Source organism: Octopus sinensis, linkage group LG19 (genome assembly GCF_006345805.1).
Source record: "Octopus sinensis linkage group LG19, ASM634580v1, whole genome shotgun sequence".
NCBI classification, from domain to species: Eukaryota; Metazoa; Mollusca; class Cephalopoda; order Octopoda; family Octopodidae; genus Octopus; species Octopus sinensis.
The window spans coordinates 40,447,606-40,464,802 of record NC_043015.1 but is presented as its reverse complement, the minus strand read 5'-3'; the positions used below and the strand labels follow the sequence as shown (position 1 = coordinate 40,464,802).

At 39.8% G+C, this 17,197-nt stretch overlaps 1 protein-coding gene across 8 annotated transcripts in view; it reads left to right on the top strand.

Moving 5' to 3' along the window:
- Window positions 1–17,197, top strand: part of LOC115222094 (fibronectin type-III domain-containing protein 3A) — a 349,812-nt gene that overhangs the window by 297,959 nt on the left and 34,656 nt on the right. For all 8 annotated transcript variants that reach the window (XM_036511332.1, XM_036511331.1, XM_029792195.2 and 5 more), the window contains 5 exons: window positions 4,741–4,883; window positions 11,641–11,780; window positions 13,295–13,354; window positions 14,389–14,527; window positions 16,585–16,638. In XM_036511332.1, the coding sequence (XP_036367225.1) occupies window positions 4,741–4,883; window positions 11,641–11,780; window positions 13,295–13,354; window positions 14,389–14,527; window positions 16,585–16,638 (536 nt within the window). The remainder of the gene's footprint in view (window positions 1–4,740; window positions 4,884–11,640; window positions 11,781–13,294; window positions 13,355–14,388; window positions 14,528–16,584; window positions 16,639–17,197) is intronic.

Sequence of the window (17,197 nt, the reverse complement as noted above, 5' to 3'; positions counted from 1 at the left end):
TCAATATTTTAACATTTTATCAGAGAAAACTAATGTGTGTGTGTGTGTTTATATACTTTTACTCTTTATTCTTTTACTCTTTTACTTGTTTCAGTCATTTGACTACGGCCATGCTGGAGCACCACCTTTAGTTGAGCAAATCGACCCCGGGGACTTATTCTTTGTAAGCCTAGTACTTATTCTATCGGTCTCTTTTGCCGAACCACTAAGTTACCGGGACGTAAACACACCAGCATCAGTTGTCAAGCAATGGTAGGGGGACAAACACATATACACACACATACATACATTATATATATATATATATATATATACATACACACACATACATACATATTATATATATATATGTATATATACATACACACACATACATACATATTATATATATATATATTATATATATATATACACACATACATACATATATATATATATATGTATATATATATACACACACATACATACATATATATATATATAATATATATATATACATACACACACATACATACATATATATATATATATATATATGTATATATACATACACACACATACATACATATATATATATATATGTATATATATATATATACACACACACATACATACATATATATATATATGTATATATATATACACACACATACATACATATATATATATATATATTATATATACACACACATACATATATACGACGGGCCTCTTTTAGTTTCCGTCTACCAAATCCACTCACAAGGCTTTGGTCAGCCTGAGGCTATAGTAGAAGACACTTGCCCAAGGTGCCACGGAGTGGGACTGAACCCGGAACCATGTTGTTGGTAAGCAAGCTACTTACCACACAGCCACTCCTATATATATATATTTATTAATATTTAGCAAAAGCAACAGAGTGACTCAAGGTCTGATAGTTTCGTTATTAGGCTGACAGAAATATACTCAGACTCATGTTTTGAGTTCTATTTTTCCTGTTTGCATCAACATGTAAATAAATACAATTATTATTATTATTATTATTATTATTATTATTATTAAAGCAGTGAGCTGGCAGAATTGTTTGTGCACTGGGTGGAGTGCTTAGCAGCATTTTGTCCATCACTGTATTCTGAGTTCAAATCCCACCAAGGTTGACTTTGCCTTTCATCCTTTCGGGGTCGATAAATTAAGTACCAATTGCTTACTGGTGTCGATCTAATCGACTGGCCCCACTCCCAAAAGAAATTTCAGGCCTTGTGCATAGAGTAGAAAAGATTATTATTATTATTAAGGCAGTGAGCTGGCAGAATCATTAGCACGCTGGGTGAAATGCTTAGCTGTATTTCATCTGCTTCTATGTTCTGAGTTCAAATTCCGCCAAGGTCGACTTTGCCTTTCATCCTTTTGGGGTTGATTAAATAATTACCAGTTACACACTGGGGTCGATGTAACCAATTAATCCCCTCCCCCAAAATTTGAGGCCTTATGCTTCCAGTAGAAAGGATTATTATTATTATTGTTATTATTATTATTATTATCATAGATATGCATATCTACACACATAGGCACATGCTTTATGGTTATGGGCCCCGTTGATGATTGCACACCCTGATCACTTAAATATCTGATTAGAGAAACCAGGTGTTGCTCTGAGTATGTCTTTCTTTATCACTGTCCATGCCCCACCCTTATCTGACAGTGCTGGGTGTATTTCTTGTTCCTGTCTTCCTTACCACCACCCTGCCCTCTTCACCAATGGTACCACAAAGTGAACAGAGTGTCTCAGTGATGTCTTTGACTCTTGGAACTGTTTCTTTGGTCCTCCAGCCAGACACTGACCATGCTGTAACTGGCCAAAGTGGATCAGGAGTCAGACTTGGAAATCAAGATACTTGCTTAGAGAGACCCTGTTTTTAAGTCTACCGAAGGAAACTGTGTCCACTAGCTAAAAACATTATGCTACCTCAGTATCCGAATAAGGTTTGGGGTTGGTTGTTGCTGGGGAGGGAGGGCTAGGCTGTGTGTTGTTTGTCTGGTCACTTTAGTTTTATGGACATGAAGTGACAGGCCCTTTCTTTCAAACCTATCACTTTACACCTGGATCGTTAACCCTTTATCATTCACATTACTCTGTCAAGTTTAATATTTGCTCACATTGTTTAGAATTTATTCATCAGAGCTACACTTGGCTGCCTTCCAGTTCACCAAATCAACTTAGTCAGCAGCATGCACTACTGCACTGTATCTGTATATCATCATCATCATCCAGTGATTTAAATTCGGGATTTGTCCCCGTTAACAGGTGTGGCGTGATCTATCTGAATGCCATAGGAACCGAAGTAGGTGGGTGCAGCCCACCCCAACCTTTGGGCTGGCTGGTGCCCATTCTCCTTTGGTATCATGAGGCTTTTTTGGAGCTGGATTTTCTATGGGGAGCATGCCCTTGCTTACCCCTAACCTCAGTTTCTAGACATGAGTGATCTTGAGACCAAGGCTTCTACCACGATTTTAAAGAAATGTATTGGAAAACTAGCTCGGGAAGGCAGGGACGCTACTCCCTGAGACCCCTTTCTGAGCCCCCCTACCTATATGTATGTATGTATGTATGTATGTATGTATATATATATATATATATATATATATATATATGTGTATGAATATGTATGTATATATATATATATATGTTTGTATCCATCAAAAGAGACTGATGATGATGATGATGATGTATATGTATATATATATGTGTATGTATGTATATTTATATGTGTGTATGCATGTATGTATATCATACTAGCCTATACGCACATACATGTTCACATTCATGCATACTATTCTGAAGTGATTTCTCCGCAACCTCCTCCTCCTCCTCTTCCATTTGAAGTGTCAGTGACCTTTGGTGTTGGATGAGTCACACAAACAGCCAACATCAACTGAGTAACCTCAAACGCCGACCTCCCACCAAACCCTCCAAGACATCAACCCTCTCTCTCTCTCTCTGCTTTGTTTTCTTTTTTTGTTTATAATTAGAGGTCGCATGATCAGCTTCTTTAAATAGATAGCCTAGTTTTTCTCTTTAATTCATGCATATATGCGTGTGTCTATGTGTATGTATATTTGTGTGTGTCGATGTGTATGTAAATTTGTGTGTGTGTATTTGTGTTCTGCGATGCATATATATGTACGTATGCGCTTCTGTGGTCAAACATAAGTGCATGTCTGTGCGCTTGTGTGTGAGGTCATTCAACGCACATTGGAATTTGGTCATTCTTTCATATTTCTTGATCTCTGCATGTCTTGAAACTGGAACCAAGAATGTGTAATTAAGCCAATTAGCAACAAAGTAATTAAGTGCTGAGAACTAAATTTAGTAGGTCCCACTTCCTCTATTTAAATTAATCAGCTGTGTTTGAATTATCTTTCTGATTTCCTCTGCAAATTAATAATGTAAGCAACAGATCATTAGAGAAATAGTAAATATAATTAGTTAAAAAATAATTAATTTTTATAGAAGTAATAAATCATCATCATCATCATCATCGTTTTAACATCTGCTTTCCAAGCTGGCATGGGTTGGACGGTTTGACTGAGGTCTGGAAAGCCAGGAGACCGCACCAGGCTTCAATTTTGATCTGGCAATGTTTCTACAGCTGGATGCTCATTCTGACGCCAACCACTCTAAGGGTGTAGTGGGTGCTTTTTACATGCCATCGGCACAGGAACCAATCGGGGGGCACTGGCATTGACCATGTTCAGATATTTCTGTTTCAAAATTAAAATTATTGATGTAAAAATATAAAATTTTAAATATAACCACAGGCATAGCTGGGTGGTTAAGTACCTTGCTTCTTAACGATGTGGTGCTAATGTCTTCTTCTGTAATCCAAGACTAACCAAAACTTTGGTGAGATTTGGTAGAAGGAAACACTGCAGATGCTTGTTGAGCATGTGTGTGTGTATTTGTCCATTACCTGGATGTTTTCTAAGAAGGGTTTGATGAAGAAGAGGGACTTGAAGCAGGATTTTAATGATAAGATTCTCTTTCCGTCACCAACCCTTACCTGTTTTTCAAGTAAGGGGGTTTTAATTCTAGAGGAATTTGAAAGCACAGAGATACTAGACATTTTTTGTTTTTGACAGGAATTGTCCGAGAAACATATCAGTTGTGGTTCAGCTACAAGCAATAGTCAGCATCTATAAAACCTCTCTCTCTTTCTCACACACACACACATAGCAGGCTTTTCAGTTTGTTTCTGCCAAATTCTTTCACAAGACATTGATTTACCCAAAGATAGAGTAGAAAATACATACCCAAGATGCCACACAATGGAATCTTGGGCAATCACAGTCACCTTCTCAATCACACAGCCATACCTGCACCTGTGAGGGTGTGTAAGTATACATACATACATACATACATACATACACGCTCACTCACTCTCACATATGTAGGGTGTTTAACCCTTTAGTGTTCACATTATTCTACCAAAATTAATCCTTTTTTCATCCACATTGTTTTGAACTAATCATGCATTATCTTGTAGCTATGAGATTTTGATGAGGTAGCTGTTAATTTTTAAAACGATATTGTAGGGTTGGTGTGAGAGACCAGATCTGGCCAGTTTGAGCATAGAACAGGCAGAATATTTTTGGCCGGTTATGGCTGGTTTAAATGCTAAAGGGTTAATTCCAAGCCTTTGACCCCCCCCCATTTTTTTTTTTGGTCTCTTTCATATTTTCTTCTCCTCTTGTGTTTTGCAGTGAACATCTCTGTCAATGGAGACATTCATCACCAGAATAACATGGCTAACACACCAACAGCAGCGTCCACCACTGAAAACGGGGCTGAATTAGAGGTAGAGAGGAAATTCTTTCAGCAAATGTCCAATATTCCTGAGCCAAAGGTAAGTCTGTCACAATTCTCTGTGGATAGTGCCATCATCATCGTCATCATCACCACCACCAACACCACTAACACCATTACCATTGGCATTGTCCTTGTATATTCTTCCATACTGGCATCAGTTGCGTAGATCTGTTTTTGGAGCTCACTATTTGCTACAATCATTCGTCATATTCCTTGTGATGTTCAGCATCCTGACAGAAAACCTAACCATTTCTTTCCGTGCCTTCTTTTCCCCCCCACAGGCTCTTCCCATGTCCAGTCACCTGATCCTTCTTCACCTGTCTGACATTTTCCCATATATGACTCATGTTTGCACCAACACATCTTTTTCTCTCTTACTCATTCCATCAGGTTTCCCTTAAATCCAGTTTTTCTCTCGGTCCGCCGCCCATCCTCTGTCGTTCAATAACTTCTATATTTACAATTCCTGCTGATCACGTGTCTCTCATCCCTTCCCAGCATTTGCACACCCTCCACACACAATGTCCTTGACTCACTGCCATTTAACATCACACTTTGTACACATCATCATCATCATCGTTTAACGTCCGTTTTTCATGCTAGCATGGGTTGGACGGTTCAACCGGGGTCTGGGAAGCCAGGAGGCTGCACCAGGCTCCAGTGTGATCTGGCAGTGTTTCTACAGCTGGATGCCCTTCTTAACGCCAACCACTCCATGAGTGTACATATTTCATAAATGGACCAAGACTTGGAAATGCTCTGTTATACACACACGCACACACACACACACACACACACATCACTACCACTGCCATTGTCATCATCATCATTGTCCTCAAATACTTGTTTTCCAAGCTGGCATAGGTTGGATGGTTCGACCAGATCCACTGTGTCAGAAAACTACATTGTGCCCTGGTGTCGCTACTTTGGCATGGTTGCTATGGCTAGATGCCTTTCCTAATGCCAACCACTTCAGACGGTGTTCTGGGAACTTTTTACATGGGTGGCATTAGCACTAGTGAGGGTGATGATGGTGAGATGCCACAGCATACCCTTAAGGTACACAATAGGAAATAGCCGAGAGAATGAGAACTGAAGGGTGAGTTGGTAGAAGTTATGAGAGGGTATGGGGAGGATGAGGGATGGTTGGAGATGAGGTAGGATCCAACGAATGTAATGAATGGGGAACAAGGGTGGAGGTGTATCGCTGATAAGTATGAACTGGAGGCAAGGTTGGGGAGAGTAGGTGATGACTGGCAGTACAGAAAGGGTGATGGGAAGCGGAACAGTAATAACGAATGGGGTGGGGGAATGGTGAAAGGGAGATGACAAGTGGGTGGAGGGCAGAGTGATAAGGATGAGTCGACAGGAAATGGTTCATGGAAGAGGGAGAGAGATAACTGATAGCACAGAAGAGGAATCAATGTAAAATGTCAGTGGAAGCGATTCCAGCTTGTGGGAGAGGAAAAGATAAGAGGTAGAGCAGAAAAGGTTTTGTGAAACATGTAGTTCTGCTCTAGAGTTGCAGAATCCTGCAGTAGATAGGAAAGTGATGGGTGGGGGACCAGTGATAGGGAGATTTGGGGTCAGTGGGGGAAGGTATGACAAAAGGAAATAGGACAAGGAGACCAGTTCTTTATAGAGACATTATTCTTTCAAAACATCTTTCGCCATGATTGGCAGGTCTTCTTCATACCACATATTAACAATCATTTTCATCCTTTCTCATCTCCTCCACAAGGTTCAAATTCCTGAGATCAGCCTTCACTACTTCATTCCGTATCTTCCCTGGATTTTTCCCTCTTCCACAAGCTCCATCCTCTTCTGTCTACAGCTGTCCTCATCCAATCACATCACATGTCCAATGCCAATGTAGTCTTCTCTTCTGCTCCCTTCATCTGATTCCTTTTTATGTCCATTTTTTTCTCAACATATTTGTACTTTGTCCCTCTACACTGACCTCGTCTAACTTTATTCCCTCCAGTGTCCAGTCACACTAACCAGTATTAATCTTATCTATTGGCTACAACAAGATCAGCTTAACACAATGATGTGACCACAACAGAGGCTATATGTCATCACTTTGGAAGGCGGCGATCTGGCAGAAACGGGTGAAATGCGTAGCTGCATTTCGTCCCATCTTTACGTTCTGAGTTCAAATTCCGCCAAGGTCGACTTTGCCTTTCATCCTTTCGGGGTCGATAAATTTAGTACCAGTTACGCACTGGGGTTGATGTAATCGACTTACTCCCTTTGTCTGTCCTTGTTTGTCCCCTCTGTGTGTAGTCCCTTGTGGACAATAAAGAAATATATATGTCATCACTTGATTTGTTAGAAATAGCAACCAAATCTTATATAAATCCCGTCCAAGCGTTTTAACTAAAAGAGAAATGATATGTCGTGTACTGTAGTCCTAGATATATTTAGGGCCGCAGCTGGCATGTCTACGATCATACATCTATCCGATGGATCAGGGCTGACCTGTCCAGTTTAAACAACACACAATGGCAACAATTAACTTATTTGACACTGGTCCCTTCTCTGTCCCCTCCCCCTACTTGTTTCTTTCTTTCTTTCACCTCTTAATCATCATCATCATCATCATCATAGCTTATCAAGAGACCTTCCTTTTCGTACTTCCGCATATTTCACACTGACTTACTCATCCACTGGAACCCTCCACCACTCCTCCAACCCCACTCGTTTCTTTCAGGTTTCTATGGTAACTGGTGGCATGACAAAGCTGATTACGAATGTTTGATGTCAGAGTCGTGTTCGCAACCACCACCACCACCATCGCCTTCATTTGTTGTGCCATGCCAGCCATGTCGTGTCATGGTAACTTGATCAGAACAATCGTATTACAATATTTATTTCTACATAAATGGTAAATGTGTGTGTGTGTGTGTGTGTTGTGTATGTGTGTGTGTGTGTGTGCGTGTGGTCAATTAGCATTGACATCAGAGCACAGGCTAGAATGTGCTCTTTGGTATTTTGTCTGGTTTTCTGCACTCTTTGAGAGCAGAGCCCACCAAGGTCAACATTATGTTTCCTCTTTCTGGAAGGAGTGGGGGAATAGTCAGTGAAATGCCAGTCATATACTGGACCCAATTCTGCTCTCTCTCTCTCTCTCTCTTACAACACACTGTGAGAAAGGGTCCTGAGGGACCACTAACAGTGACCCTTTCTCCAAAAATGAAGGGCTAAATGATGGTCCAGCAAATCTTTTCCCATGGAAAGCCTAATATGGTGCTGTTACTGTCCAATGACCATCTGATGGCCAGTACAGATAAAATGTGTGTGTGTGTGGACATTCATATTTACATACAAAGAAGGGACAGTATCATCGTCATCATCATTTTGTGTCCATTTTCCATTCTGGCATAGATTAGATGGGTTGTCATAATCTGAGATGATCAAGGACCTCATGTCTGTGTGTGTGTGTGTGTGTGTGTGTAGGCACAGGCATAGCTGTGTGGTTAAGAAATTTGTTCTGCAACCATATGGTTTCAGGTTCAGTCCCACTCTGTGACATCCAGGCAAGTGTCTTCTATTCTAGCTCTGGGTCGACTGTTACCTGAAACGAGCCCCGTCATGTGTGTGTGTGTGTGTATTTCTGTCCTTGTTTTGGTATTTCATGATGATTGTAAATGAGCATCACTGTCATACAAGCAGTGTTGTTTGTTTCTAGTCTTACATGGAAATAGGTGAGGGTTGGTGACAGGAAGAACATCCGGCCATAGAAAATCCGCCTTAACAAATTCTGTCAAACCCCAACAAACTTGGTTAAGCAGAGAACAAATCAATGGTGGCAATGCAGAGGCTGCTACCGCCAGTCGCAACAAGGTTTGGTAGAAATAGTTGATAGTTTCTGTTATCTAGGAGACCATATTAGCAGGGGTAAGGGCTGTCTTGAAGTTAAAATAACCAGAGCAAGGATTGCATGGAAACTGCTCAAAGATCTGTTACCCCAAGATAGTAAAAGGTGGGGTTTGTATCCAAGCAAAGGACAGACTTGTATGGTTGTATGTGTATGAATTGTGATGCTGGATGGTTGAGAGATGCGGGTATTGAATTTAGAGGATGAATGTTGGAAGAGAATTGAGGAATTTGTTCTCTTTTGGATGTGTGATGTTAGCATGTGTGAATGATACGGCAGAGACGAACTGGGAGAGAGAAAAGAAAGGAAACGGATGTAAGAGGAGTCGGATGTTACAGGTGATAGAAGAAACCGTGTGGGTATGGAGATTTGATAAGTGTGGAAAATGTAATGAGGTTGGGTGATGAAGGGCAAAATGATTCAGGAAAAAGGAAGCGAAACAAAGAAGACATGGGAGGAAGTGGTTAAAACCAATGACAAAGAAATTTAAGAAATGACAAAGTATTGGACTAAAGAAGGCCTCCAACCAAACAAGTCGGGCATGGAAGAGCAGACGGGGGGGTGAGGGTGGTGGTGGCGGCAGGGGTGTGTTTATGTGTGTATCATCTTCATATCCATTTCTTCGTCTCATCGTACAATTGGATATGTTTTCAGTATTACATGATGGGTTAGAGTTACAGAAACCCAATCGCTTAACTCCACTACTCTCCATTCTCCATGCCATATAGATATATAAACATGGTGTCATGTAAAGAGCTCCTGTGATGGTGCCTCATAAAAGGCACCCAGTTCACTCTGTAACAGGGTTGGCATTAGGAAGGGCATCCAACTGTAAAAACCATGCCAGAATGGACAGTTGGAGATTGATGCAGCTCTCCGGCTTGCCAGTTCCTTGTCAAACTGTCCAACCCATGCCAGCATGGAAAACAAGAATTAAATGGTGATATATATATAAAGCTGAAGTTGTCTGTGTATGGCAGGTTTGGTAGCCTTCAACTAACACTATCTCCTCCAAGACCCTGCGGCGCAAGTTGACCAAAATTGAGAGTATGATAGAAGAAGGCTTGCTCTTCATTCCGTAGAAGATAAAGTTCAAATCGGACTATGTTAACACCAAAAATTATTTACATCAAAAAGGTGCTTTATTTTCTATGAAAATCCCTATTTTTTAACGATTTTTTTTACTGCTGTGTCGCCATTTTTCGGTGTATTCCAACCAGAAAAATGTCAATTTAAAGAGAATAACAAGCTACATAGTGCAAAATTTTTACTTTTCAAAAATTCCAATTCTAAAGAGTTGAAACAAGCCCGAGCAACGCTGGGCGATACTGCTAGTATATATATGCACACACACATTGTTATATAGATGCAGTTGTGTATTGTGGACTGTTAACTTTTAAATGGTTACGTAACAGAAATTGTACTTCTACTGTTTTGATCATACATTTATGTCATCTTCACTCTTGTCCCCCCCCCATATGTCTCTGCTGTGGTGCCATATGTTTATTCTCTTCAAAGAGTTCCTTATGTCGTTCACACAACAAGAAACGGTAGGGAATGCAACACAGAGGTGCTGTGTTGCATTACAGGAGACAAGTCTGTGATTAATGTGATTCTACCGTTTTATTGCGCCTTCAGTATTATGGTGTTTGTTGTTTTAACATCTGTTATTTCCTTCCTGTCATAGACTTAAGTTGGATAAGTCCACCTAGTTCACTTGGCTCTTTTGCTGTCTCATCTTTGAGGCTCAGGCTCTCAGCTGCTTGATCAGACAAAGGTATCTTTTGTGTAGTTGCTCAACGGTTAGAAATAACAGCCAGATCCCTCTTCAAATTACACTGCTGAGGCAGTTGTGACATTATGATACAGTTGTGATGTTGTTTATGACATTGCTGGTGTAGTTGGCTGTGATGTTTATGACATTGCTGATGCAGTTGTGGTGTTGTTTGTGATATTACTATCTTAGTTGTGACATTATGATAGTTGTGATGGTGTTTGTGACATTGTCTTTAAAAACGATATCTATTGTACTGTATGGAACAAAGAGGTATGATGGTCACAGCTGGGATGTCTTTAATCATAGGTCTGTTTGACATAAGCTAATCTGAAACTAAATAACTACAACAGCTGGACAGTACAACATGTTTTTCACTGCAGCACATCTTGTCCACTCACCTTACGTCCATCTCAGGTTTCTAATGCTCTCGATTCATTGTGTTCTCTCTCTCTCCCTCTTTCTCATGTTGAGAAACCTCACACATCCCCTAGACTATATTTTCCTCATTTGTAGCCATCTTCCACAGATCTTCTACATTCAATACTTCATATTTCTTCACTCTTTAATCTCCTCATTCACACCTCCATGTCTCTCTGCCATTCAATACTTCATATTTCTTCACTCTTTAATCTCCTCATTCACACCTCCATGATTTTCTAGCTTCCATTATTCAACTTTTTCCTCAAATTTTATACAATCTACTTTCCTTTCACACAGAGATAAATGTTGTTGTTTCACCCCAGAACAGCCTATGATCAAAGACATTCCAACCTTAACCATCCCATTGGTTTTGTAGCAAGGGCTGCCCTCTTTAGTGTGTCCTTTGTTTTTTTTTTCTTAAGATGTGATTTGATGAAGATTTCATTGCTATTTCTAGCAGGTCAAGCAACTGTGCCTCAGTAAATTCCTCTTGTTGATGACAGAGGTAAACGGTTCCTTAAACCTCTTTACCAATCTCCACACACACACATACGCTTACAATTACTAAGTCATTATCTTTACCACAATTATAGAAGAGGAGGAAGTTATTAAGAAACACTAGTATTATGTTGATGATAATGATGATGATGGTGGTGGTGAGAGGAGGAGGAGAGAGGGGGAAGGTGTTTATTTATTTGTTTGTCTTTGTGTTTTCAGGTAAAAGAAGTGGAACCAAGAAGTGCCTCACTAATAATGGCACCTCCAGACTTTGACCAAAGCGAGTTTGAGATGTCCACAGTTCATGTCGAGCTTCAGTTATCAGAGAAAGGCCGAGATAAATACAGAACAGTATACAGGTGATTATTCTAATTATTATTAAGGTGCCAGGATCGTTAGCACGCCGGGCAGAATGTTCAGCTGCATTTTCATCTGTCCTTACAATTCTGAGTTCAAATTCTGCCGTGGTCGACTTTGCTTTCCATCCTTTCTGTGTCGATGAAACAAGTACCAGTTATGCACTGGGGTCGATGTAATCGACTCATCCCCTCCCCCCAAAATTGCTGCCCTTGTGGCAAAATCGTTAGCGCACCAGGTAAAATGCTTAACAACATATGTCCGTTGCTATGTTCTGAGTTCAAATTCCACCTAGGTCGACTTTGCCTTTCATCCTTTCAGGATCGAAATAAGTACCAGTTATGCACTGGGGTCAATGTAATCGGCTTAATCCCTTCTCTCAAAATTTCAGCCCTTGTGCATATGGTAGAAAGAATTATCAATGTTATTAATTACTGCCACACATTTTGTCTGGCATTGCTAGCACAACTGACAGCAAACCAGACAAATGCGTGCTGGCTCTTTTTCTGGTTTTATGTTGAGAGTACAAATTCCACCAACTTCAACTTTACCTTTTGTCCTCTGAGGGTCGATGAAATACCATATCTTACCATGCATAAGGAACCCCCTAATTTGGGGGGCTTAAAATTTGGAAAAAGGTTTTGTAAGGAATTATAATCCTATCCATATTTTTTTAACCTAATTTTTGACAAAAAAGAACCCCTTATACATGTTAAAATATAGTAAGTACCAGTCAAGCAGGAGAGGGGTGTCAGTGCTTTACTGCCCCTGGAAGGCATTATTTCTGCTAGTTATAATTAACAATCCTTTCTATAAAACTAAATATCTAGACAAGATATTTAGTTTTGTACTTTCGTGGTAAATTCAGCTGGGGTCAACTTACCCTTTTTGCCTTGCAAGGTCTTTAAGTAGTTAAATACCATCACCGTGTTCAGCAGGGAGTTGTTGTAAATATATTTCGTAATTGTATTTTGTGAAAAGGGGCAGGTACGGTTGTATGATTTAGAAATTTGCTTCTCAGCCACCTGGTTCAGGGGTCAGTCCCATTGCATGACACCTTGAGCAAGAATCTTCTACTGCTGACTAATACTTTGTGAATGAAATTGATAGAGGAAACTAAGAAGAAGCCCATCATGTGTGTGTGTCCTCATTAATACCATCTCAGCAAAAACAAAAAAAAAGTGTTTCTGTTTCCATTCTTTGGTAAGCAAAGTTCCTGTAGTTTCAACTTTCGTGTTTGAGGACCAGTGGAATGGGGACGGGGAGGGGGGATATGCTTTTCTTAGTAAAAGGGGTAAGGGTTGGTGACAGAGAAAGCATCCAGCTGTAGAAAACGTGCCACAAGTTTCGTCCAACCCATTCCAGCATAGAAAAGCAGACATACAACCAAACTAAAATCTATATTCCTTAATTGCTTCCTGTTTCTCATAATTAGACTTGTTAGTACCATAATCTTCACCAGGAACTGTTATTGGCCTCAAGTTCTTTAACTGTTTTTTCAATGTCTCATCCACAGTGGTCCATTTCAAGAGATTACATTGAAGAATTTAAAACCAGCAACTGAATACAGCTTAAGGTAAGATTTGGATGTTGTCACCTTGCATATGTAGACAGTTGGTGTGACCCTAGGTGAATTCTTTGAGTGTGGATGGCCTACAAGAGTGTGGGGACTTGTGGTGGTTGTCTGTTTGAACGTAACATTTAAATTTTGAATTTAATTAATTTTGTTTACATTATTTACATTTGACGGATATTTGTCCTCATCTTGTTTGTTGTTAACACAACATTTCGGCTGATATACCCACTGGGCAAATGGTGTAGTGGTTAAGAGCACGGGCTACTAACCCCAAGATTCCGAGTTTGATTCCAAGCAGTGACCTGAATAATAATAATAATATCGAAATATACCTTAGGAATGAGAACCCAGGTTCGAAGTTTCCCCAAGACACCTGATGAAGGCTGGAGGGTCTATCAGCTGAAACATTGTGCTAACAACAAACAAGATGAGGACAAATATCCATCAAATGTAAATAATGTAAATAATTCCTCATCTCTTAAATATAGAACTGTATTGATTAATTTTGTTGTTGTTGTTAAATCTCCAAGGTAAATCATGGAAGCGGGCAGTGAAATACTTATGAGCAGTGTAGGAACCACATCACAACCACACCAACAATGTCACAAACAACATCACAACTGTATCATAATGTCACAACTAAGATAGTAATATCACAAACAACACCACAACTGCATCAGCGATGTCATAAACATCACAGCCAACTACACTAGCAATGTCTTAAACAACATCACAACTGTATTATAATGTCACAACTACACTAGCAATGTCATAAACAACATCACAACTGTATCATAATGTCACAACTGCTTCAGCAATGTCATAAACATCACAGCCAACTACACCAGCAATGTCATAAACAACATCACAACTAAGACAGTAATATCATAAAGAACATATTCACACTGACAATGTCATAAGCAAACCAACAGTGTTTTCATTGACACCATTTATCTTCCATTGCTTCCACATCTAAAAGTGGGAGTTCTCATGAATTGCATTTACCATTAATTTTCTTCTTCTTCTTCTTCCAGAGCTTGTTCCCGATTTGAAGAACTAAAGGGGAGTATGACTGAACCGGTCGTCTTTAAAACTTTATGTTGTGTACCAGACCAGCCGCAACATCCAAAATTAGCCAACAAAACTAAAAACAGTTTATTATTAAAGTGGAATGTAAGTCAGAAAGAATTCTCTATTCTTAATAACACACACACACACACACACACACACACGCATAGCACCATCATAAATGAATGTGTGTGTGTGTGTGTGTGTAACTCTCCAGCAAAGTTAATTTCCTTTTCCCCCAAAATAAATATTATAACAACTGCCATTTTCGAAATTGTTCTCCAAGGGACAAATGAGATTTCCAAAATAGATTTCTGTTTATGTTCTTTGAGGACCTGTTTTCTTATTGCCAAGCCACACAGGGCCTTCTTTTGGGAATTTAAAGTTTTTTATAACTTCAATTAAAGAACTATCCAACGATTTTTCTTACATATTTTCCTTTGTTTACCATTATTATTATTATTATTGTTGTTGTTGTTGTTGTTTATGAAGTATGTTATATCTGTTTTAATCAATGCTTCATCTGTTTCTGAAATGTGGAAAATATTTTTACCTCCTGCAATATGATAAGGAATGGGTGCTGTTTAGAATTCTTGAGTTGTAACATTCCAAAAAGATTTTTTACTTAATACATATGTACGTACATACATACAAACATACATACATCATCATCATCTCTGTATGTTTATGCGGCCAGCAGAGTAATTTACCATTCTTCTATGTCCTCCTGCTTTTCCTCTGTGACACTCCAAGAACATTCCAACAACTGTCCATGACATTTTCTCCCATGCTATGTTACTACCCTGCTTACATTGTATGAGATGGATGAATGGGTAGATAAATCATCATCATCATCCTCATCAGTTAATGTCCGTTTTCCATGTTGGCATGGGTTGGACGGTTCGACTGGGGTCTGGGAAGCCAGGAGGCTGCACCAGGCTCCAGTCTGATCTGGCAGTGTTTCTACAGCTGGATGCTCTTCCTAACACCAACCACTCCGTGAGTGTAGTGGGTGCCTTTTACATGCCACCAGCACAGGGGCAAGAGGAGGCTGGCAACAACCACAATCGGTTGGTGTTTTTTACGTGCCACCAGCATGGAAGCCAGTCAAGGCGGCGCTGGCATCAGCCATGTTCAGATGGTGCTTTTTATGTGCCACTGGTATGGGGATCACAACTACAATTTCCATTTGATTTTGATGTACTTGACTCAGTGGGTTTTCCTCAAGCACAGCATGTCGCCCTAAATAAATAAGTTGACATAATATAATGTCTAAAAGTTGATGAACCACCTATTGATCCCCTGAGCACCAGTGTCCCGGGCCCAGGACACTGGTGTCGAGAGTTAAAGAGACAGAAGTGAGACAGGAATGCTCGAGTGACCTTGACAAGATTTGATCTTGGAATGCAATGAGCTGCAACAAAAAACGCAAAGAATTTTTTTTTTTTTCTGCCTCTGTTAACGATCCTGCCAGCCTGACACAATAACAACAACAACAATAATGATGATGATGATAGTAAGTTCTTGTGTAGCTTAGAGGGACCTATTTTGGTAAGAGAGCTGATCACTTTTGATATCTACCCCCCAACATATTACCGGTATCTAGTGATAAAGATAATGGCTCATTTATAGTTGATTAAGTGTTGAGGAGGGGGAGAGTGGTGGTGGTGGAGAGATTGTTTTCTCTTTGCTGCTTGTTCAGTGGCCAAGGTAGCAGGTTCAATCCTCTCCCTCTCTCTGTCTCCATCTCCATGCAAGTTTCACCTACACCTGCTGCTAATTAGTGAACTGTGGTGGGTGTGGCAAGGAGGGGCTGATTATGCCTTAAATAACTCTTTACTACTACTACCACTACTATCGCCGCCACCACCAATACTGCATCACATCATACCACTACTGCCTCCACCACAACCCTCGTGATTCTATAAATATCACCACTGCTAGAACCCATACATGACCACCACCATACAGCACTTACATGACCTAATCTCCCTCCACCACCACCACTGTACACGACTTTGATGATGATCACAATGATGATAGTGATGATGATGATGGTTGTTGTGGTGGTGGTGGTATGATAAACCATTATTGTTGTTGAGAGAAAAAGATGGAAATGTATTTAGATTAATAAAACTGAGGTTTTTCTTCCCTCTTTTCAGGCTGCCTGTGAAAATGGTTCAAAAATATCAACATATTCGTTAGAATATGATAAGGTAGGTCGTTCTTCTTCTTCTTCTTTGTATAATACAGAAACATGCACACGTATGAACACATACTTATATTAGTACACACACGAGCTGGCAGAAACGTTAGCACGCCGGGCGAAATGCGTAGCCGTATTTCGTCTGCCGTTACGTTCTTGAGTTCAAATTCCGCCGAGGTCGACTTTGCCTTTCATCCTTTTCGGGGGTCAATAAATTATGTACCAGTTACGCACTGGGGTCGATGTAATCGACTTAATCCCTTTGTCTGTCCTTGTTTGTCCCCTCTGTATTTAGCCCCTTGTGGGTAGTAAAGAAATATATATTAGTACACACACACACACACATTGAATACATATACATACCTGTGTATGTGATGGTCAGAGGTCAGCAATTCCTATGCAGAACCATTAAAAAACGGTAAAAAAAATGTGTGCTTATAAATCTATATACGTACGTGTTTGTAAATTTATATGCGTCTGTGTGTGTGTTCCTTATTTTTTAATATGTTTGCTGGCTTTTATTAATATAAAACATTAATTGATAATATAGGTACAGGTGTGGCTGTATG